Source organism: Cylas formicarius, unplaced genomic scaffold (genome assembly GCF_029955315.1).
Source record: "Cylas formicarius isolate icCylForm1 unplaced genomic scaffold, icCylForm1.1 PGA_scaffold_1__22_contigs__length_36826433, whole genome shotgun sequence".
Taxonomy (NCBI): Eukaryota; Metazoa; Arthropoda; class Insecta; order Coleoptera; family Brentidae; genus Cylas; species Cylas formicarius.
This window is the reverse complement of record NW_026844264.1, coordinates 36,349,728-36,371,332: the sequence shown is the minus strand read 5'-3', so window position 1 is coordinate 36,371,332 and position 21,605 is coordinate 36,349,728. Positions and strand designations below refer to the sequence as shown.

At 37.0% G+C, this 21,605-nt stretch overlaps 4 protein-coding genes across 15 annotated transcripts; 1 reads left to right on the top strand and 3 right to left on the bottom strand.

Moving 5' to 3' along the window:
* Positions 1 to 146: 146 nt before the first annotated feature.
* On the bottom strand, positions 147 to 2,888 carry LOC132697316 (tRNA N6-adenosine threonylcarbamoyltransferase, mitochondrial). 4 transcript variants are annotated; one of them, XM_060662711.1, is made up of 8 exons: positions 2,661 to 2,888; positions 2,472 to 2,605; positions 2,162 to 2,418; positions 1,903 to 2,110; positions 1,696 to 1,844; positions 1,464 to 1,609; positions 1,327 to 1,414; positions 147 to 244 (listed from the first exon to the last, which is right to left on the bottom strand). In XM_060662711.1, exons 1-8 carry the CDS (start codon positions 2,852 to 2,854, stop codon positions 182 to 184), a joined length of 1,239 nt encoding a protein of 412 aa, XP_060518694.1. In that variant the 5' UTR covers positions 2,855 to 2,888; the 3' UTR covers positions 147 to 181. The 4 variants fall into 4 exon arrangements, 3 of the variants coding, with proteins under 3 accessions (XP_060518694.1, XP_060518691.1, XP_060518695.1); XM_060662708.1 differs by lacking the exon at positions 147 to 244 and having other exon boundaries at positions 1,120 to 1,414; XR_009618137.1 differs by lacking the exon at positions 147 to 244 and having other exon boundaries at positions 1,691 to 1,844.
* Positions 2,889 to 3,031: 143 nt separating this feature from the next.
* LOC132697318 (COP9 signalosome complex subunit 8) lies at positions 3,032 to 4,083 on the top strand. The gene is made up of 4 exons (XM_060662715.1): positions 3,032 to 3,302; positions 3,353 to 3,423; positions 3,479 to 3,660; positions 3,713 to 4,083. The coding sequence occupies exons 1-4, from the start codon at positions 3,246 to 3,248 to the stop codon at positions 3,961 to 3,963; spliced, it is 561 nt and encodes a 186-aa protein (XP_060518698.1). The 5' UTR covers positions 3,032 to 3,245; the 3' UTR covers positions 3,964 to 4,083.
* Positions 4,048 to 7,562, bottom strand: LOC132697317 (uncharacterized). 2 transcript variants are annotated; one of them, XM_060662713.1, is made up of 4 exons: positions 5,170 to 7,562; positions 4,836 to 5,099; positions 4,636 to 4,779; positions 4,048 to 4,212 (listed from the first exon to the last, which is right to left on the bottom strand). In XM_060662713.1, exons 1-4 carry the CDS (start codon positions 5,179 to 5,181, stop codon positions 4,048 to 4,050), a joined length of 585 nt encoding a protein of 194 aa, XP_060518696.1. In that variant the 5' UTR covers positions 5,182 to 7,562. The 2 variants fall into 2 exon arrangements, with proteins under 2 accessions (XP_060518696.1, XP_060518697.1); XM_060662714.1 differs by lacking the exon at positions 4,048 to 4,212 and adding an exon at positions 4,223 to 4,449.
* Positions 7,563 to 7,706: 144 nt separating this feature from the next.
* On the bottom strand, positions 7,707 to 21,495 carry LOC132697313 (sterol regulatory element-binding protein cleavage-activating protein). 8 transcript variants are annotated; one of them, XM_060662701.1, is made up of 11 exons: positions 21,411 to 21,488; positions 21,167 to 21,191; positions 20,704 to 20,900; positions 19,158 to 19,391; positions 18,931 to 19,108; positions 17,435 to 17,580; positions 16,075 to 17,381; positions 15,249 to 15,497; positions 13,694 to 14,217; positions 10,114 to 10,651; positions 7,707 to 8,610 (listed from the first exon to the last, which is right to left on the bottom strand). In XM_060662701.1, the coding sequence occupies exons 3-11, from the start codon at positions 20,859 to 20,861 to the stop codon at positions 8,225 to 8,227; spliced, it is 3,720 nt and encodes a 1,239-aa protein (XP_060518684.1). In that variant the 5' UTR covers positions 20,862 to 20,900; positions 21,167 to 21,191; positions 21,411 to 21,488; the 3' UTR covers positions 7,707 to 8,224. The 8 variants fall into 8 exon arrangements, with proteins under 8 accessions (XP_060518684.1, XP_060518686.1, XP_060518687.1 ...); XM_060662703.1 differs by having other exon boundaries at positions 10,114 to 10,384; positions 10,439 to 10,651; positions 21,167 to 21,484; XM_060662704.1 differs by having other exon boundaries at positions 10,144 to 10,384; positions 10,439 to 10,651; positions 21,167 to 21,484.
* Positions 21,496 to 21,605: the final 110 nt, after the last annotated feature.

Here is a 21,605-nt window from a genome sequence, read left to right as displayed (position 1 = left end):
TTTAGGTCCTCCCGGAGAGGATGTGAAATTCGAAGTTCCCGTCGGAGTGACTGTGATTACTGAACTGGGGAAAAAATTGGGTAATCTTATTTATTAACAAAAATTAACTTCATGTTATTTTAATACATTCAAATTTTAATGACAGGAGAGCTCAATACGGTAGGCGAGCAATTGATAATTGCTAAAGGCGGTGTCGGGGGGCATGCAAAAAACGGCTTCCTGGGTGTTCGGGGACAGTCATATCCTGTAAAATTAGATCTAAAATTAATTGCTGATATAGGCCTGGTGGGCTTTCCCAATGCTGGAAAGAGCACCTTGTTAAGGGCTGTTTCTCAGGCCAAGCCAAAGGTAGCTAGTTATCCCTGTAAGTACTTATTAAAAAATTCTCCAACTGATGAGTGTTCAATTCAATATCTTGCTAGTCACAACAATCCGACCCAGTTTGGGTGTGATACAGTATATAGATTTGAGGCAAATAACTATGGCAGATTTGCCGGGCCTTATAGAAGGGGCCCACGCCAATAGAGGCATGGGGCACCAATTTTTAAAGCACGTGGAAAGAACAAAGCTGCTACTTATGCTGGTTGATATAAATGGATTTCAATTAAGTCCACAACATCCCCACAGAACATGCCTGGAAACAGTTATGTTACTAATTAAGGTAATTTTATATATATTTATTTCAGAACTTTACATCAAAACCAAATGAAATATTAGTATTAGTACTTTGTTGAGAATCGTAGATATATTTGCCTCAATTTGATAGAAAGATCGGTTTTCCTTTTTTTTTTTCCGAAGGAGTTGGAGTTATATAAAGAAACATTACTAACAAAACCTTCCTTGCTCTTGGTTAATAAAATGGACACTGAGGGGGCAACTGAACTTTTTCAAGAGGTGAAAACCCATTTAAAAAATTTCCCAGGTTTGTGCTGAATTTATACCTCGGCTGGTAATTATGTACCTATATTTTGTTTATAGAGTATGTTGCTTCGTATGAGGAAGAACTACGACCCGCAAATTTTCCAAAGTTTTGTGATGTAATACCAATATCGGCCAAGGAGAGTGGAGAAGACATTAATTTGGTTAAAATCAGGCTAAGACATCTACTAGACACTACTGCAGACTTTGAAAATGAAGAAGATAAAGTGGGAGAGATGCACGAGCGGATTAAGGCTTCAATGGTAGAACAAGGGCCACCATTAATTTAGAAGTCTATTTATCAATATACAAATTGTTTATAATCCTTTTGTCTTTTCACCACTGACTTTTTGGAAGTGACAATTTTGAAAGTTTGATCCACTTGCATCTTATACTGGCATTTCTTACATCGTCTATAAGGCTCTGTCCTAATGGGGAACTTCTTTCAACATCTACATCATCATATTTATCTAGTACTCCAATTTTAGCATTCCACCTGAAAAATGCCGAATCAAGCAAGTGTTGATTTGAAATTCTAATCTAACCTCTCAACTCCATTCCAGGCAATCATCACCCCGTTGTCGGTGCACAATTTCGGAGGGGGCCTGAGTAACTTGTATCCTAACTCCTCACACACAATGCGTAATCCTTCATTAATGAAATTATTACAAGCTGCGCCACCAGATACAACCTAAAATATTTAATCAGTTATTTTTCACATTCTAAAGTGCGGTCTTATGATTAAATTTGGACAAAGTTAAACCAAACCTACATTACCAGTGTTTGGTTTTCTGGAGGAATTAGCCCTTTGCGAGAAATGTATTCTATGCCCCTTTGAAGTCTGTGGCATAAGTGCCTTGTCATTACAAGCAGAAATGCAGCACAAAGGTTGTTTGCGCCAGGAATGATACTATCCGGAGCTAGTTCTATAAAACACAGTCAATACTGACTTCATTTTAAGAGTCTAAAGGAACACTTTACTACCCAAGTCAGCTTCTTCTTTTTCAACATGTCTTACAAACTGAGTTTTAATTCCTGCCATGCTAAAATTACAATCCTTGTACTGGGACATGGGCTCCTTGAAATTATACTGCAATGGATCGTCGGCTCTAGACGCGGCAATTTCGATAGCTGCCCCCCCTGATAATGTCGAATATTGAGGCAAATTCTTGAGTTTGAGTCTACGGGCCATCTAAAAACACTTCCAAAGCATTCCCGGGGTACAAATATGGATCGGACGAACCTTATCAAATGCTTCACCAGGGGCATCGTCGATACTTTCGCCAAGTAGGAGAAAGTCTTCTATGCTCTGAGCGATTGCTAAGAGGCAATGACCACCACTAATCAGCAGTACTAAAAAGGGAAATGTCAGGGACCTATCGAACATTCTTGCGGTTAGAGCATGTGCTTTCATGTGATGTACTGGTATAATTGGTTTTTTGTATTTGTTACATAAGTATTTTGCATATTTTGTTCCCACAGATAGAGACATGGGCAAACCTGAAACCTAACGATTAAATGTAAATTCCGCTTATAATAGCAGTGAAAAATACCCGGCTTCACCGTTACAGCGATTGCTGATACTTTATCAAATGTTAAATTTGCATTTTCCATAGCAACATTTACTGTTTTCTCTATATTTTTTCTATGCAAATTCCAAGCAATTGGTGGAATGATACCACCATTACTGCAAACGAGTGAAATTGATTAAATAAAATGACTGCTGTTTATAATATGCCTACTTGAGGTGCACTAAATGTTGAGAATGCAAAGCTTCCCCTAGAAGATTACCAGTACTATCGACCAATGCACATCCAGTGTCGTCGCACGAAGTCTCGATTCCTAAAATCACTTGCCGCGACGTGCAAAACCTCATAAAAATAAAAGTTCCAATTTCCCGAATAGATTTATTTCGTAATTTATTTATTATAAACATTTCGTTTATAAATAAATCAAGTAGTAAAGCGAGGTTAACAGCACTTACTTCTTCTTTTCAGGGCTATAATCATATACGTTAATGTGCTTGAATCAAACGTATACCCCCTTTATTTAGGTTCTAAATTACTGCTATCTGTCAGTTTTTGTTGTGTATTCAATTTATTTTGATTCTTTTGTCAAACCAGATGAGTAAAATTTTAATACTGGTTAATAACAAAGGAAAATAGGTTCTCGATGGCAACGGACAAACAAAATGCTTAACTTGTCTAAAAAAAGAAAAAGCGATTATTTTGATCTGTGCCAAAAAACAAAGGTTCGTTTTGATTTGAAAAACATCTCTAAATGGAATAACAAACTTTAAGGTTAAGTTTTTCTAAATAAATTGAATCATGGTGATACTGGATATAAATAATCTCGTCCAAGATCTAGAGAAGCAGGAATTAGAGGTAAATTTTTGAATAATTTGGCAACCGCACCCCGTTATTTATTGTTGCAGTCGAGTAATGGGATAGCGACGGCACAAGTGTACGCACAGTTACTCAGTATTTATTTATACCAGAACGATTTGTAGGTATACGAAATCGTCATTTAAGCTTGTTGATTGTATTTAATAAACTTGTAGGTGTAACGCAAAGTTTTTGTGGAAACGAATCCCCGCTAATATAAAAACCTCCAATCCGGAATTGGGCCACATATGGTCAGTGGGTAAATCTTTGTGGATGAAAGATTTTCCGGCCACATATAAAGCTTTAAATGCCGTCAATTGGCCGGAAACAGTTGCGGATATTATGAGCCAAGTACAAGGTTGGTGTTATTTTAATTTAATTATAACAAAAACGTTCAACGATTTTTATAGCGGTTGTAAGATCCAGGGCGGTGGATTTAATTTCTCAGGCCTATTCATCCATAACACTGGAGACAGTATCGGCAATGACAGGATTGTCCTTTGATCTTTGCCTGAACGCTTGCAAAGAAAAGGGTTGGCGTTTCGAGCCCGATTCGAACATAGTTTATCCGGTCAGGCAAACTCCGGAACCTGTAGTTCAAACAAGCAGCGAAGATCAGTTGTATAAATTAACAGATTTCGTCTCTTTCCTTGAAAATTAACTGTCTTCTCTGTAATTTATGATAGCAAGTAGAAATAAATAAGAAACAAACAAGAGATCTATCAGGTTTTTAATAAACAAGAACTCAATGTATCTGGTATTTATAGTGATCTATGCAGTCACATCCTACATCGATTTCTTTTTCCACTATGTGCGACCAGCATTCGAAAAAATGAGGCTTTCTGCTTTTCAGAAAGAAACGCTTCGTCCTTAAACTCGAACACCGATCGGATCTAACTAGACAAACGTCCTGTAAAAAAATAATTGCATGTCGGATTCACAAACAAAACTTTTTCCTTTATGGACGATTTTTATTGCGCAAAATACACAGGGAAATTTAAAAGTGATGTTTTCTCGGTAAACATTTGCAACCCACGGCTATCACCTCTCGAAATGGTTTCCAGCAATTAGTATTATGTTTATGTTTTGTGAACCAATGTTCTTTTTCTATAGTTATGCACCGTGTGCCATTTACGAAACACACATCCTAAAATTAAGTTTCAATGTTCAGCTATTTTGTTTGTAGGTTTATATTATTCAACGAGTTATTATAAACAGTATAATTTTCTTCTCTACCTTGAATCAATGTTACTTTCGGTTAGGGAAAATTTTTAAATAGAAAATTGTTCTTCAATAAAAAAATTTTTGTCCTTTTTGTGCAACTGCTACTTACTTGGTGGCTCGAAGATCCATCTGCAAAATGAATAGAATCAGCTGGACGGCAAGAGTAACTAACGTAAGATTTCGGAAAGAAGTCGTAACCCATCTCCGTATGATGGTGAATGCTCTTTTCAACCCTGCATAACACTTGACTTTTCTAAAATGAATCAAAACTGATTCATTTCTAAGTGGCCCTTAAAACTGGGTTTTTACCTTTTGGCGGTTGTTATCCCTTTTGTAGGGAAAATCCGAATAAACGTTTTCAAAATAATCTTTTACCGAGCTAGATAAAGTGTTATTTTCACCGGAATCCACGTAGTTTGAATTTGCAAATTCGTAATTGGCCTCGTCCGAAGGAACGTCCACTACGATATCTTCGATGTAGTCGTCGTTCAGATATCGTTCCAGTCGTTGCGTTTCAGCCGGATTGCAACTGATCGAGTCGAAGAGAATTGTTAAAATGGAAACCCAGTAAATCTATAAAGCGAATAAAACACATCCAAGGGCTGGCTAGCGTTAAAAAAAAAAATCATATTTTGCAACTTACTTGTGAATACATATTTTGAAACTCGTCTACAACGGCGGCATGTATTCAACTGAGATCGGACCGAGGGCGAGTCAATAGCTTTTATTCTTGCTAATAATTCCTAACTTGCAGATATATCACGGCGATAATGCAGATATATTCATTTAAACCCCGGGTAATCTATCGCAGCCTTGCTTTTTAATCCATACAGAGTTTTTTTTTTGGCTAAGTTGCTGATTTGTCTCTCGTGTGGGTGTTTCCGTTACTTTTCGTTTACAGGACGATGAATAATTAATAGTTTTTACAAACTAAATAGTGTCCTATTATTTCGATTTCTTTATCTGGAAACTTTTAGATTTATGCGATCCATTGTACAACATAAAATATCCGTACATATTAATTAAATTACTTTTCGTTTACTTAGCGGCAGGTCCGATTAATTTCGGAAAGAGGCGGGGTGAGATAGTGTGACGCATAATCATCCTGTATATGTAAACGGTCGATGGCATATTAATCCCAATCCTTTTGATATGAGTAGTTAATTCCGTGCGCAAACAATGTATTTAATTAAATCAAATCTGGGTATATTAACGGGGTTGTACTCCGGACAAATCTGAGCATATTGGCGGATTTTATTGGCCGTGTTCGATTTCGACCTTCAGCTCTCAAAAAAGCTTCGGTCGCCAAAGTCCAAAATTTAAACCGAAGATTCTTCTATTTTTGTTTAGTTTTCCCGTCTTTCTTCTATAAAGTGAACATTATTTAAATACTACACTTTGTTCGTTAATTTTTTAAACTAAATGTCGGTGAGTAGCACCCAGAAGACAAATTTTTTTCTCGGAATTCGCGAAAATCAATGATTAAAATATATATATAAATATACATTTATTTGTTGAAATTTGACAATGAAAATATAACTTACGTATTCTATTTAAATTTTCTTCAAAGGCGAAATAAATTAAAACGATTTACTAAATTCAAGTGTAATTTGAAATAAACGAAAAGTAAAACATGCATTAAACAATGGTTACGCGAATAACAAGGCACGATTTAAACAAAGTTATATGTCGAGAAACAGTCAATGTCAATCACAACACCTACCACCTAAAATATACCAGAAACTTAAAAGTTTGGCTATATGCATTCGTTTTTAGGCAACCAGATAATCATACTGAATTTTGTTAGGGCACCTGCGGCAAGGTGGCGCTCGAGACGTTTTTAACCTCATTTTGCTTGGTTTGTTGATAGTGAAATCTGTGCTTATCGAGAATGGGTTCCTGACTATAGCAATATATTTAGCAAGGAGATAAACGATTCAAATAGAAGAGATGTAACATTTTAAGGATATTAAGTTAAAGAATTGAAGATAATGGGGAAATAAAAGAAAAGGTAAAAGTAATTTGACAAATTTTGGGCATAATGGGCACATACATGAGATAAAACTTATACCGTTTTACCGTCCATAGTTAACTGTGTACGAAAATTATTTAGTTATTACTTAAAACGAAAACAACGTGTTGTTATGAAAATTCAGCATCTCCCAAATACAGTCTACGAAATACCTTCCAGAAATTATCCGGACACATGTTAATAGGAAATTTCAGTTCAATTTTTATTCCAGGATTAGGTTGACTTTTTAATCGCTCTGTATTTTTCGTTGGATGTACTCGTTCTTAAAAAAACGCACATATTATAGATATATTCTTATGAACTTGAAAAAAACTTGTTTATAACATGTAATTCTACATCCTTGAACAAAAGTTATTCTTTGTATAATAGTTGAGGGCAAAATATTTTATGCAAATTATAGGTTTATTTAAAAATTTGTTAGAGCTATATACGTAATTAATAATCCTAGAAGGCTGGTAAGAGGCTGATTCATTCATGAAAAGAGACAGAACATCGAAATTAGCATCATCGAGCATCATAATAATTTTTTTTTTATCGAATTTATGGTTACACAACCAACTAACTAGCAACCAATTGCAAATGGTGAAAGGAAACCCAAGCAGAAGACAAAACCAAAATGATCACAGCCTATGACTTCCAACCGACGGCGACGTTGCCAATAGTTGCAAAAATAACATAAAAAGTTGTTGGTCGGTGCCAATCAACTGAAATTTTTCTAGCTGCCCCCAATATTATTTCTGATTTAGACGGTTGCTCCAATAAGCCTGCGTTGCTTTAATATATTGCCTTGACTTATCTAGAATTTACATCAAATGGGACTCTTTCATTTTTCTGACAACAGTGTAAAGTATGTAACTTATTGTAGGTTTACATTATCCCAACTCCTATTCCTTTCTCTCTTCCTGAGTGTTTTGTCTCCTCTGCCAGCCTTATAGGCGTATTCATTTTATGGCTATATAATATATATCATGTTTCCTACTAAAAAGGCCTTAAGTTGTGGCGCCTTCCGTCGTACGTCCGTCTCATTTATTTTAGGTGGTAGGTGAATTACAAAAGAGTAAGATCACGTCAAGTGGACACCCCATTTAACACTTGATCATAAAAATTTAATCTATATATATTTTTTTTATAAGTGCTTATGATAAAAAATTGACCACGATTTTTTTTAAAACTGCGACTTTAACAACATTTTTTTATAATGAAAATTTTAAGCACTCTTAATTAAAAAATGGCTTAAAAATCAACCATAAGAGATAAATTTATGAAATTTTAATTATTTGTTTATTTTCGTATTATTAACTAACTTTTAAGTTAACAAATGAAATTTTAACTGATTTCTTGGTAAAAAAAAATCATGTTTTTTTTATCGTCACATTTAAGTTTAAGATTACGGAAGAGAATTTCAAACCTCGTCATTATTTTATTTATGTTATTTAATTATAATTATTATTAATAAAATTTTATTTTTTTTAACAATGTTATAAAGAATACTATCAATTTTTTAATATCAAAATTTAATAAATTTATCTCTTTTTAATCCATTTTTTAATTAAAATTGCTTAAAATTTTCATTATAAAAAAAATGTTAATCAATTTTCCATCTGAAGTAGTTCGTCATCTTACTCAAAAGGCATAATAATAAAATTGCGATCCGAAGCGTGCGATATTAATCGAACTTATGGGAAATTAACGGAAAACGAACGATCCTCAATTGTTTGCCGTAATCGCACAGCACGGCGTCGTGCAACAACGTCAGACGGTTAATGAACACAAAAGGGTCCCTGCCGAGGGCGATCGTCCTGACGCATTCGCCGCTGCGAACGTCCCATATTATTAACCCGCCATTTTTGGCGGTCACCACCAAGTGCGAAGCCAGCATTACGATGTCGCTCGTGAACACTTGCCCGACCAAGATCGTGTTCAGCAAGTGCCCCTGAAACCGTTCCCACACGCAAAGACGCTCGTCTATTCCTAATGAGATTACGTAACTGGCAGAGTAGGTTAGGGAGATTATGCAACCGTCGTGCGCTTGGAGACTGTACATGCACGCCCCTAAGAGAAGGGTGAAATTTAAAAAATATATTTAAAAAATTATTTTCCTGTATTGTCTAAAAAGACGACACACAATCACACAGAAAACATTCGAACAGCGGACTACGCAGACTTTGCCAAAGAATTTGATTAAGATGGAAAAGTTACGATCTTTTTTGATTTTTCTGTATAAAGCTACTAGCTAGAGATGCAGAGGCCCTGCCTAACGCTGATAACACTTTAACTTATGAAGCAACTATGAATTTTTTTTGAAAAGTTTCAATTAATACGCGCCTGCGCGAGATTCATGGCCGCTGACAGATCTTCAATAATTTTGGATGGGGCGTTTTAAGAGCAGTGTTGTCTGAAAATATCTCAAAATCCCATTAATCCTTCCGATAAAAAAGAGTTAAGTGTGTGGATACCGCTGTTTAGAAAGAATTTTTTACCTGTTTAGAAAGAATTTTTTACCCAAGTAGGGCCACAGTATTACCTGATAACTACATGGGATTTTCTGATGCTATGGTGGGGGTTGGGTAGCACTCAACACATCAAATTATATCATTATAATATTTTTATTGACGATATTGCCGATTGCTTTAGAAACACAAAATTTTTATTGTTTGCTGGCAGGTTTTTTTAGATATGAGTGAATAAAATTTAAGGCGGGAAAACTACAATAGACTGAATCATAATCTATTTTCGAATGTAAATAAATATAATTTTAGAAGAAAAGCAAAAGGGTGTATTAATGTTGTAACCTAAAAGTAGCATACCGCAATAGTTTGAACTCGTTAAAGGTCTTGGTATCTGGTTCGAGGAGCAACTGACTTTTAAAATACATTTTTACCAAAGCCGTTGTTATAAATGGTCTAAAGTGATGGGATTTGTGCTGTACAACTGCAGAGAGTGGGGAAGTAAAAATATATATGTCAACTGTCTATATGTTGAGTGCAGATTACTGGTCTCCTTCTATATTGCCTGATTAGAGGGGAGAATTTTAAATAATAGTTAAATGGAAAACTTGGGTGTATCCCTGTTATAGTTTAAAGACAGATTAGTTGTTGATTAAAGTTGTTTTTTTAACGGTTGCTTTCAGATTTTTATCTGATATTTATGTTTAATACTTTTTATGTTTTAATGGGATTGATATATATTATAAATAAACAAAAGTGTATCACCATTTTTATCAAGCCTTATCACATTCATTTAAATTTGAACATTAGCAGGCTTTAAATAAAAATGAAGCTATAAGCTGGACTACAGAAATTTTCTGCTTCTAGTATTAAGATGCATAGTGTCATATAGACTGTAGTTTTCTCGAAATAATTGAAGATTTTTTGCAATTACCATACTTGATATTTAATTACAAATCATTTAATTTTATTTATTTAGGGTTTGGTCTACTCTTCCTTTTTAGCAATAGCAATTTAAATTTTTGGACAGTCAATAATCCAGTTTTCTCATCATCCTTAAGTTATGCTTTCACACCGTTCACGCACGTTATAAAGTTTAAAGATTTACCTGATAGCAAGTCCCATACGCACAACATACCATCTTGGGAGCCACTTCCCGATGTTGCCGTGCATACCCTGTCTATAAACAGACATGTAATGGGCCCGCAGTGCCCGTGGAGGGTATAGAGTATGTCGGCGTTCTCTAGTCTGTGCACCTTCAACGTATGATCTTGGCTTCCGGTTAAGATTCTGCCGCCCTCACAGTCGAGACACGTAATGGATTGTTGGTGAGCCCTCACGCTCGCTATTTTGTTGCACCTCAGATCTTCGGAGGTAAGCTGCAAGCGAAGGGGTTGGATTCCTTTTAAAACTTCGTTATTCGGTTGGATTACTTGAACGTCTCTCTCGGGCATCGATCCCATGGAGCCGGTCCTCACGTGCGTCCTTCTGTAAGCGCAGCTGAAGCTCCAATCCACCGGTCGGCCTTGCGTGTAAGTCTGAAGTTGGAACAAATCCAGGGTTCCGCACAAATGCGCCGCGATCAATTTCGTTCCCACTATTTTGACGTGCGTTATTCCCGATTGAGTCCCGTCCTCGAATAGGCACTGCGAATAAGAAATTTCAAATGTGCGACGCCATTGTTTCTCTTTGTGAAACGAAGAAATGGACAGTCAATGTCCTATATTTACTAGGACGTATTTCCCTTATTAATAAAGGTTTCGTGAACGAAAGCTTCTTTTCCATGAAGTGGCAGACGCCTCATACTTGGAGAAAGTGACTCAAAGAAAGAGGCGACGTTGCACCACAGCCCTGCGGCCGCTAGTTTGTCTAATTTTTATTGATGACATAATTCCACACTGGTGATAGTTAGAGACCTGAGTAGCAGGCTATTTCATGTTCTTTGATTTTAGTTGATATTTTACGCCCGGTCTCTCCAACGTATTCTTTGCCGCATTTTTGGACAATTGGTTTATCTGATTTTCACGTTATATTTCTTAAGAACATTTGATATGTGGTCAGTGATGTTTTGAATGTAACGAATGACAATACTGGCAAGTGTGGGATGGAAAGTTGGGGTGAAGTGTATTTTGTAATTGAACGCTTAATATCTTTAATGTGCGCTGAGATAGTTTTACGACTCTGTAAACAAGAAAGCTGATAACCGATGATGTTTGGGCCGGATATATAGAGTTTAAATGTCTAAGAACATCTACTAGGGATCCCTGACCATGAGGCCAAATAACAAAAGTATCATCGACGTAGCGTTTTCCATATTCCTACACGAAATTGACACCCAAAACAATAATACAACATATATTTCGTACAAAAATCCAAACAAATACAATACAAAACCAATGAGTATTTAAATTTGCTTTCATTATTCATAAGTCTAATAGAACTAAAAGTAAGGTTGATTTATAAACAACCGACGCAGAAAGAATCCGTGCGATTTGTAAATAGTTCTATTAGACTTAATAATAATAAAAAGTTATTGTTTCTGTATTGTATTTGTTTGTATTTTCTTCGCTTGTTGAACTCCGACTGGAATCCTGCAGACGTTTCGCCAAAATCTCACTTGGCATCTTCAATGCTCGCGCTCCGAAGTGTTCGAAGTGTTTTCGGAGCGCGAGCATTGAAGATGCCAAGTGAGATTTTGGCGAAACGTCTGCAGGATTCCAGTCGGAGTTCAACGAGCGAACGGATGATATCCCGGAATATAGTGTCATCACATTTTTCCATCCGTGAATCAATACGTGAGAATATATAAATATATATATATATATATATATATATATATATATATATATATATATATATATATATATATATATATATATATATATATATATATATATATATATATATATATATATATATATATATATATGATGACACTATATTCCGGGATATCATCCGTTCGCTCGTTGAACTCCGACTGGAATCCTGCATCCGACTGGAATCCTGCAAATCTTGCATCCGACTGGAATCCTGCAGACGTTTCGCCAAAATCTCACTTGGCATCTTCAATGCTCGCGCTCCGAAAACACTTCGAACACTGGGAGGTTATCGGCGGTGCGTGAGGTATTTATACTCTGCGCCGGAGATGGTAACGGTGCTGCTTGTGCGTGGGGGGAGGTGGCTCCGCCCCCTGAATTGTCGCGTTGTTAATTTCGCCCGATCGTAGTTGCGATGTCCCCGTTGGCTGCTGCGCATCGCTCTGCTGTTTGATTATCGTTCTCCACGTGTTGGATAAATGCAGAGCGTCGTCTCTCGTATTGAGGTGTCCGGACTTTTCTATTTCGATGGCCTCTCGTATAATCCTAGTCCTAAAATCAGGAATATTAGCTATTTGTTTGCAAGTGCCGAAATCAATTTTATGGCCTGTCTGATGTTGGTGCTGAAACAAAGCAGATGTTGTTTGTTTGTTTCTTATGGCTAAACGATGTTCCTCGAGCCTGGCTGAAATCCTTCTGTTGGTCTGTCCCACATACGTCAGGCTGCACGATCCGCATGCTACACTGTATACTCCTTGGTTTTCCAGAGTAATTTTTCTAAGAAACCCAAAACAAAAAATTACTCTGGAAAACCAAGGAGTATACAGTGTAGCATGCGGATCGTGCAGCCTGACGTATGTGGGACAGACCAACAGAAGGATTTCAGCCAGGCTCGAGGAACATCGTTTAGCCATAAGAAACAAACAAACAACATCTGCTTTGTTTCAGCACCAACATCAGACAGGCCATAAAATTGATTTCGGCACTTGCAAACAAATAGCTAATATTCCTGATTTTAGGACTAGGATTATACGAGAGGCCATCGAAATAGAAAAGTCCGGACACCTCAATACGAGAGACGACGCTCTGCATTTATCCAACACGTGGAGAACGATAATCAAACAGCAGAGCGATGCGCAGCAGCCAACGGGGACATCGCAACTACGATCGGGCGAAATTAACAACGCGACAATTCAGGGGGCGGAGCCACCTCCCCCCACGCACAAGCAGCACCGTTACCATCTCCGGCGCAGAGTATAAATACCTCACGCACCGCCGATAACCTCCCAGTGTTCGAAGTGTTTTCGGAGCGCGAGCATTGAAGATGCCAAGTGAGATTTTGGCGAAACGTCTGCAGGATTCCAGTCGGATGCAAGATTTGCAGGATTCCAGTCGGATGCAGGATTCCAGTCGGAGTTCAACGAGCGAACGGATGATATCCCGGAATATAGTGTCATCACATTTTTCCATCCGTGAATCAATACGTGAGAATATATATATATATATATATATATATATATATATATATATATATATATATATATATATATATATATATATATGTAATAAGTAATTATTACAAAACTAATGTATTCCTCCTACGTCGGTTGCTGCTGAGTTTGTTGTTGTTGCTGAAGAAGCCAACAGGATGATTGGCGAAACATCAGCAAGTTTGACTCAGCAAAAATCGAGGCAGGAGGAATCCAGAAGTTTTGTAAAAAGTATTACAGTAGCCTGTGGAAGTTTCTTTGAAAAATTAATTATGTAATAATTAATAATAATAATAAGTATAGGGAAAAATGGATACTTTTTCCGTCAGTGGTTTAGATTGACTTCGGTCCAATTATTCAGAAGAACAAGTCCACTTCTTACCTTCAATTGGTTTGTTAGCACATCCCAAAACTCCAGCCTCCCGTCCGCGCAGCCCACCACTAGCAGGTTGTCCAAATAATCTATGCACCAAATGGATGGAAACTTGTTGGGGTTTTCCTCGTTAGCGCCGCTCGAAGCCCTCGCCTCCATCTTCAGTTTCGCGCTTTCGCCGTGAGTCGAGTAATGGTACTTGAAAGTTTTGTAAAACTCCTGTCTCGCGTTAAACGGTTCGTTTGAGTTACTGTTCGGTTTAACGCCGGAAAAGTCCGTGTTGATCCTGTTCATCAGTCGTGGAAAAGCTTCGCCACGCGTGGGTGGCGATCCGGACTCGTAGTCCGACGACGCGTCGTCGTCGTCCCTTATGCTTTCTTCCGTGGGGCTGTTTTCCAGAAAGTAAGACAAACGGTCGATATGGCATATTAATTCTGCCGTTACGCTGTCCCACACTTTAAGATGGCCGCCTAGACAGGCGCTCGCCAAATTCAATCCGTCCGTAGCGATGCATTCCACATCTTGCTGATGACCTGTTTCAACAGTTTTGATTTCCGTTATCGTGTTAATTTAGTAATTTTCTGTCGTTACTCTTCATAATAGAATAAAAGAATGGTACCATACCATACAAGAGCGAAAGAATTACAACTACTCTATAAATTCATACTCTTACTCTTAACGTCACCGCCTTTGCTATGGTTTTTTATAATATACGACATATAATATACAAAAATATAAAACGTTTCACTCCTCTAAAGCAATCCAGGTCAACTCATTTTTCATGAAATGGTAAACCCCCTCATACTTGGAGTCAGTGACTGTAAGAGAGGCACGACACGAATTCTCTACTCAGAGTAGTTGAAAGGGGTGTGCCTCAGGGCAGCGTTCCGGGGCCGCTCCCTTTTCTAATTTTTATTGATGACAAAAATAGTCCATTTTCACTGCTGTTCTTATTTGTTCAGGAGTACTTAGATTTTAAAGCAGCACTTTTCGTGTCTCGTTAAAGCTTTGTTATAGCATCCGTTTTTCGCAGCCCTTAATGAAGAATAACCTAGTGCGTCCATATATTTAAATATTAATTAAATTTATTAAATATTTAGTTTGAAAATATACTTAAATATGATTCTAGTAGTTATAACCATTCAAAGCGATGTTTGTTTAGCAAAGTCGATTATATAGTCAATTTTTTTGGATTAGTTAGCGCCATTAATAATAAAAGATTGAAAAATTGATAATTTATTCCGGTACGATATTCGTACGGATTATTTGTGTAAGAAACTAAATAGTGTGCTACTTTTGCTACAAGAACTTTACGGTGAAAGGGCCTTTAAACTCCAGAGTGGAGTATCTTTCAAGCAATTCAATATTTCCTTCTTAATATATTTTGGAAAACCTCATGAGGTTCGTCTAATAAACATAAGTTTATACCTACTCACCGTACCGTAGAAGTGTCAAAATAATATTGGTCAATAAATTTTTTTAACACTCTTGCAAACAATATTAAAACCGTGGAAGTTAAACAATTTAAACCCTTTTTTGAGGTGTGATTTTTAAAGTTTGGTACCTTCGACGACCACAGGAACAGCCTCCAGAAGCACCTGTTCGTCGACCGGTTCTTCGCTATTCTCCGGAAACCACGAGGCCCTCCACTCCGCGTAATTGCGAGAGCACACGCACTTGTAGAGCAGAATGAAAGCGTAAGCCAGAACGATGACGCTGATTAAGATTAATATAATCAAGAAAAATATCTCCATCGGCGACTGGGGATATATAGGTTGCTCGGACGAGTGGGCGGAGTTTGTCATGGAATCATCTAAGACACGAAGAGGATTTTATTTAAATCAATGCGCAAGGACGACACAGTAAAGTCTGTTCATAGATATAAAAAAGTGACTAACTGATACGAATTAAGGGAAGACCCGGGCAAACTGTAAGAATGAAATATCGCCGAACAGGTCCGTACTTTGCTTAGAATTTAATTATTTGGGGTTTTGTTAGGAAAGATAGTAAACAATATTTATTTATTTATTAAAAAATTACTTAAAAAATATTCACATAATATATCAGTATCACTATCGCTATCATCGTCTGTTCTAATTATTATTTGTTCTATATTATTTGCAATATGGATAAACGATTGTTCTGCTTTTTCTATATGTTGGACAGAATTTGCCCAACTTTGTGGAGGGATGTTAAAAACTTCGGTTTCTATCAGTTCGAGGACATTGGCAGATTTCAGTTGTTGCCATGTTCAATGGGATTAAATATACCAAAGAATATTAAACACAGGTAGGTGTAATAATTTGTTGCATTGTATGTTAATGACCACCCTTGGATAATCCCATTCGAACGTAATTAGTCACTTTCTTATATCTATGACCAGACCATACCTCCGTTGAAGTCGATGGGGTCTAGGGCGATCGCGAGCGCCCGCCACTCAAACTTATCGCCATATTTTTCTTCCGGGTTCCGTAAAAGGACCGCCTGTTCCGGGCTGACCGCGTGGGACAGCTTGATGTTCGGCAAAATGGCCACGCTACGACCGCTGACGGATATGTTGTAATTTTTAAGTATGGACGACCAGTGACCGGGCACCAGTTTAAACCACGGATCATATTCCGACGGCCTTAGTTTGTCCATATCGTAACTTCTATTGTTCGTCGGGCCATCTTTTTCCCACGGACTGTACGTGACGTAATTGAGTGTCACGGGCGGCTTCAGGTTTATATCGATGCTGGAATAATTGGGTGCCTTATCGGACGATTGTTTATCGTCGACCGCGGTGAGCATGTAATTATTGATCAAGTCGCTGTTGTAGGCGATCACGCTGATCCACATAACCATGAGGACCATCAGAGACCTCTGGAAGAACCGAGTTCGGGCCCAAATATTCACGAGGCGCAGCCTCTTCGGCAGCTTTTTGTCTTGATTGCCGTGCTTCTGGCCCGCCACCACGTTGGTCGGGAAACTCGGGTGCGATTTTGACCGGTTCATGCCCCTGTTCTGGAACCCGCTCCTGTCCAAAAACCATGGCTCGTACAGGGCGCTCCGGAAATTCTGACCGGTTTTCTCCATCGCGTTACTAGCCCTCGTAATGTCGATCGATATAATCGGGAGGAAGAAGAATATTTGCAGGAATAAGCCGGAAATCAGGCAAAGTATGGCGAAAAGGCAGAACTCCTGTATGGCGGGGACGAACGTGAACAAACCGAAAGTGAACACGGTAATTTCTAGTAACAAATTTTTCGTTGTCGACCATCCCTCCTTGCTCAGGCCTTGGGCGATACGAATCTTCGCGTCCAAATTGAACGGGGTATTGAGCACGCTTTTCGTCAGCACCAACACGTTCTCCAGTCCGACCAGAATAGCGAGATAAGGAAAAATCCATTTGCCCCGTTGATTGTTAACGCCCAGGCCGAAAAAGAACCCGATCCCCATCGTCATGGACAAGCTGCAAATTACCGTGACGGTCGCGGCGAAGGCCATACCCGGCTTGCTTTTGATTTCTTCCACTTTACGAACGTAGAAGTAGTAGTAAAGAAACAACAAAACGAACGCTATAACCAACGGGGACACTTCCAAGTAGTCTACTTCTTCAGGAAACTGGATTACCAGGGTGTCGTCGGGCAGCGGGACCGACCGGTTCTGATGCAGCGGGTAGTGAGTGGCGAGTTTCTCCTTAAGACCTTCGATGAACCTGCAAATCGGCTATCAGTGGTCGTTTTATCCGTACGTTGCTTCCGGCATTACTCTTTGTCGAAGTGCTTAAAAAATAAGGTCACGGCGTATTGAATGATACGCTGCCGATTCCGTAGGGGGTAGCGTTTGATACCAGTTTGCCGCAGCCGCATCCCGAACAGCATTTCGGCCAATGAAACTTTACCCTTTTGGAATTTCTGAAAGCGAACTCGTAAAGTAATCCTCGGTTACTCGAATGGTCGCCACGTGAAGCGGCAAGTTAAAAAAGTGTAAAACTCTTAGACGCCAATTATTTTTATCCGTTACTTGACCAAAATTTGCAACTATTTTAAAATATTATTTTATGTACAACTAACAACTTTCTTATTTTAAATATAACGAACTATATAAGGCATTTTTTGGATATTAGTTAGTAATGAATTTTCAAACGCTATGGAGTACTTCAAATGCTGCTTTATGATGATTTAGTGCCGATAATTTTCTTTTGAACAAAAATAAAACCCAAACTTTGAAAATACCGACTAACTCGAGGTTAGCGGTTAGGAAACAGCGTAATTACTCTCTAAACTAACCAACCAAAAGTAAAAATCACTCACAATTTTACAATTAACGTTAAAAACACCATTCCGCTGCATAAGTCTGTTTCTAATTCTTTGAATAACACTTCGTCTAATAGATTGCCGCAATTGTTAAAATTATCTATAATAAAAAAATTAACGGAGCAATGAATATCTGCTTGCTCATTGTTTTCGTTCGGTTCAGGAATACCTTGACAGCAGTTTTGTTTTCGATAAAAAATGAAATAATTACACCAAATTTTATGGATCTCCCTATTGTTGGTTAGTTGCCTGTGTGCGCTTGCATTTAATTTATATTTAATTATTTTACATGTACAAAAAAAAACACTTCAAAAATATTATAAATTAAAAAAATAATAATAAAAAAAACGTTTTCCAAGTTATATTTAGTATCCAAAATGGCGACATTGCATATTTTTGTAAATTTGTAGATTTTAATATAAGAGTAATAAAACTTTTTTGCATTGTGACAAATAAAGAAACACAAAACTTATCTGGCGAAAAAATTTTGACATGTGCTGAAAAATATTCAGAAGAAAAACTTACGGGAAACCATGTTAAGAGAAAAATAAAAATATTTCTGTATTTTATAAAAAATCTCATTTACCAAAATATCACACAGACCCAATACCATAAATAAATTAAAAATCGAAATCGATAGACTTAAAAATGCCTTAATATGCAGTGTTTTCATTAAAATAATAAAGTTGTCCAGGGAAGTACAAACACATATTGAAATATACTGTTTTAAAAGCATAAGTGAATCCAAGCAACTTTTGTCACCAACTTTTCTCGACATTTTGCACAGGATTTGAGATAGGTGCGCGTATCTCATAATTTAATGAGCACTACGCGCAAAAAAATTAATCAATGTCTCAATGGCAAGGAGGGCGATGGTAAGAAAAAAAAAATGGTGGAGCAGTGACGAAAGTACCTGCTACTAAAGCGACCCTTATTAATGCAACCTACGTGTTGGCTAAAAATTGTGGTGAGTATGGAATTGTCTTCATGGAACTCTTGAATGTCTTGGTGCCAGAAATTGGCAGGAGACAAGACGAGACAATTGTACTGCGGCATAAAGTTCGGCGCATCTTTGTACTTTGTAACGGCTTCCACGTGCAAGCAGACGTGTCCCAACGTTTTTCCGCTGGAAATCACGCGAATAACCAAAGATTCACTTTAAAGAGCGGCAATACCTCTGCGTGTCCTCGAAATTCCTAACAATTTCGAGTAACTTGAAGGCCTCGTACAGAGGCGCACGGAATGCATCACCTCGACTTAGGCCCGCCTCCCATGGCACTACTGCTACTTTTAGTACTACCTGCTGAACGAAACAGAAAGGCTGAGAAGGCGTTTTGGTTAAGTTGGCACTGGACGTCCATTCTTGCTGAGGCGATCGGAATGGTAGTGGGATATTAATGAGAGGTGAGCTGAAAGTAAATACATATGATCAATTATCAAATTGCTGAACAAATATATTCTTTTTCTATTTAAAGCCCGTTTTCTTTTACTGAACCACAACTTTGTTGGTATTCAAATAGTCTATTTGCTGTAGGTTTGAAGGCAAGTAACAATGATTTATTACAAGTCATTTTACTAGTTTTTTCATTTTAAACTTGTTTCCAGGAGGATAGGTAAGGTAAATTTAATTAGGTTTACGATTCTTGGGCGGGAACCAATATATAACTACAGTAAATGTGCTTGTGCAATATACCATAGATAAATCAAGATGGCCAAAATTATAGGTTAGTTTTTTGAACAGCTGACATTCGCGCACCACAATAAGCGTGTTATAAGAAGTATTGCAGAATAATAACATTGAAAATACACTCAAATTACCGCAAAACAAACCATACGAAATTCAAAATGTCGTTTTACTAATAACGGCTGAGAGTGCCTCTACTGCGATATATCAAATGACGTAGCGGCGTTGCCCGATTTACAGCGCTAAATTTTCAAGCAGACGAGTTGTCAAGAGTCGCTTATACTCATTTTGCATTTTAGAAGGGGCTGTTCATTTGAAAAGGAAATAAATTTCAAAGGCAATTTTAATTTTCTCAAAACTAGAATTAATAATTATAGATCTGGTAAACGTGTAGAATGGAACTAGGACTTGGAAACCTATTCAACATAAACAAACGTCCTATAGAGGGTATTTACTCCAAGGCACTTAGATTTATTTCTTTGCTTTAGAAATTATGGAATTTATTTGCAAAGTGGTCAAAATGCAAAAATTTGATTGATTTGTGTTTACCAAATGAGAAGGTCTTCCTATATTTCTAATAATGCAATATATAAATTGCTATGCCACTCATATATTTCATTTTTTTTTGGCAATATATTATTCTTATAGGAAGTAATAAATATTTATAATCAATACTATTTCCAAATAATATCATTATTGGCACTTATATTGCAGAAAATAAAAACCAAGGTTAAATTTGAAAAAATAAATTCCCTTATCCCTGCACAATTATGATGATGCTAATGCGTGCGCGAAATACAAAAATGACAGGCGCAATTTATTATTATAATCCATTTAATGCAGCTTGTTCTATATTTATTATTGATCTTTACTTTCAAAAGCAACCTTGAGTAATTACATGACAATTTTATGTATATTTAATAAGAGGAACACAATCAATTTTGTTGTTTTCTGCATCAGCAAGTATAATAATTTCAATCAGATAATGGAACAATTATTTTAATGCACAAAAACAATCTTGTTGGCTGCCTACTTACCTGCAACTTATTATAACAAAAAGGGCCCCGATTAAGACAGAAATTGGGTAACTGCTGCACAACAAGCCAATGCTGTAAAACACAGTAGCAATTTTATCTTGGATAATGGACTTTCCTTGCGCCCCCGTGTGGCGGAATGGTTCCCCAGGTGGGCTCATGTCACATTCACCATCCTTTCCGGGTCACTTCATCGGTTTCTGAAAACAAATTACCCATTTAAGGTTACAGACTTTTCATAAAACCCAAAACATCAAATTAAATAAGAATTATACCGATCAATTAAAAATACTGAGTTCATAATACCTAAATGTTTAATAGACTATTATTAAGGACAAATTTACAACATAAGCAGTCAGGGCATAATTAGCGTGTGGTTAAAGATGCTTGGCGCATTACAGTAAAAAATTATTTTTAAAGATAAAGAAATTCTAAACGGTGTCAATCTTTATAGTATAGTACTTACCAACATGCTGAAACTTGCAGTAAATCTTTTATGGATTGTGGATTAAAAAAAATCTGTTGGATTTTATATCTGAACTTAAATATCAATAATACACATTATTTAATTAACTGTGACGCATATTCCGTTTAGAGGTATTTTTTTCCAAAATAACAATTGTTTTACGATACAATTGCACTGAATAGTTTGAGAATATGAGTTTACTAAAATTAAATTAAATTATTTAAAAAAAAATAGACAACCTTACGTGTTTTTAATAAAACCATAGCGGTTCTTGCTCAATGATGTTAAATGTTAACCTCTGCGTTTAAAAAAATTGTGCAAAATATGGCAAAATGAATCATAGAATATCAAAAAGGTCCATCATCGCTATGCGAAGCGCAAATTTATAAGGATCATTCGCCCAACCATGTAAAAAAACAGAGAAGAAAAACCATTTCAT

Coding starts and splice junctions, on each gene's coding strand:
- LOC132697316 (XM_060662708.1), bottom strand. CDS start 2,854: ATGTTTATAATAAATAAATTACGAAATAAATCTATTCGGGAAATTGGA. Junction 2,111..2,161: donor CTGGTGAAGCATTTGATAAG/GTTCGTCCGATC, acceptor AAGTGTTTTTAG/ATGGCCCGTAGACTCAAACT. Junction 1,415..1,463: donor GCCTGGAATGGAGTTGAGAG/GTTAGATTAGAA, acceptor GGCATTTTTCAG/GTGGAATGCTAAAATTGGAG.
- LOC132697318 (XM_060662715.1), top strand. CDS start 3,246: ATGGTGATACTGGATATAAATAATCTCGTCCAAGATCTAGAGAAGCAG. Junction 3,303..3,352: donor TAGAGAAGCAGGAATTAGAG/GTAAATTTTTGA, acceptor TTATTGTTGCAG/TCGAGTAATGGGATAGCGAC. Junction 3,424..3,478: donor TATTTATACCAGAACGATTT/GTAGGTATACGA, acceptor ATAAACTTGTAG/GTGTAACGCAAAGTTTTTGT.
- LOC132697317 (XM_060662713.1), bottom strand. Junction 4,780..4,835: donor GGGATAACAACCGCCAAAAG/GTAAAAACCCAG, acceptor GATTCATTTTAG/AAAAGTCAAGTGTTATGCAG. Junction 4,213..4,635: donor ATGGATCTTCGAGCCACCAA/GTAAGTAGCAGT, acceptor ATTTTTTTACAG/GACGTTTGTCTAGTTAGATC.
- LOC132697313 (XM_060662700.1), bottom strand. CDS start 20,861: ATGAGCCCACCTGGGGAACCATTCCGCCACACGGGGGCGCAAGGAAAG. Junction 19,392..20,703: donor TTTGTTATAATAAGTTGCAG/GTAAGTAGGCAG, acceptor ATTTACTTTCAG/CTCACCTCTCATTAATATCC. Junction 8,611..10,113: donor CGTATGGGACTTGCTATCAG/GTAAATCTTTAA, acceptor CCCTTCTCTTAG/GGGCGTGCATGTACAGTCTC.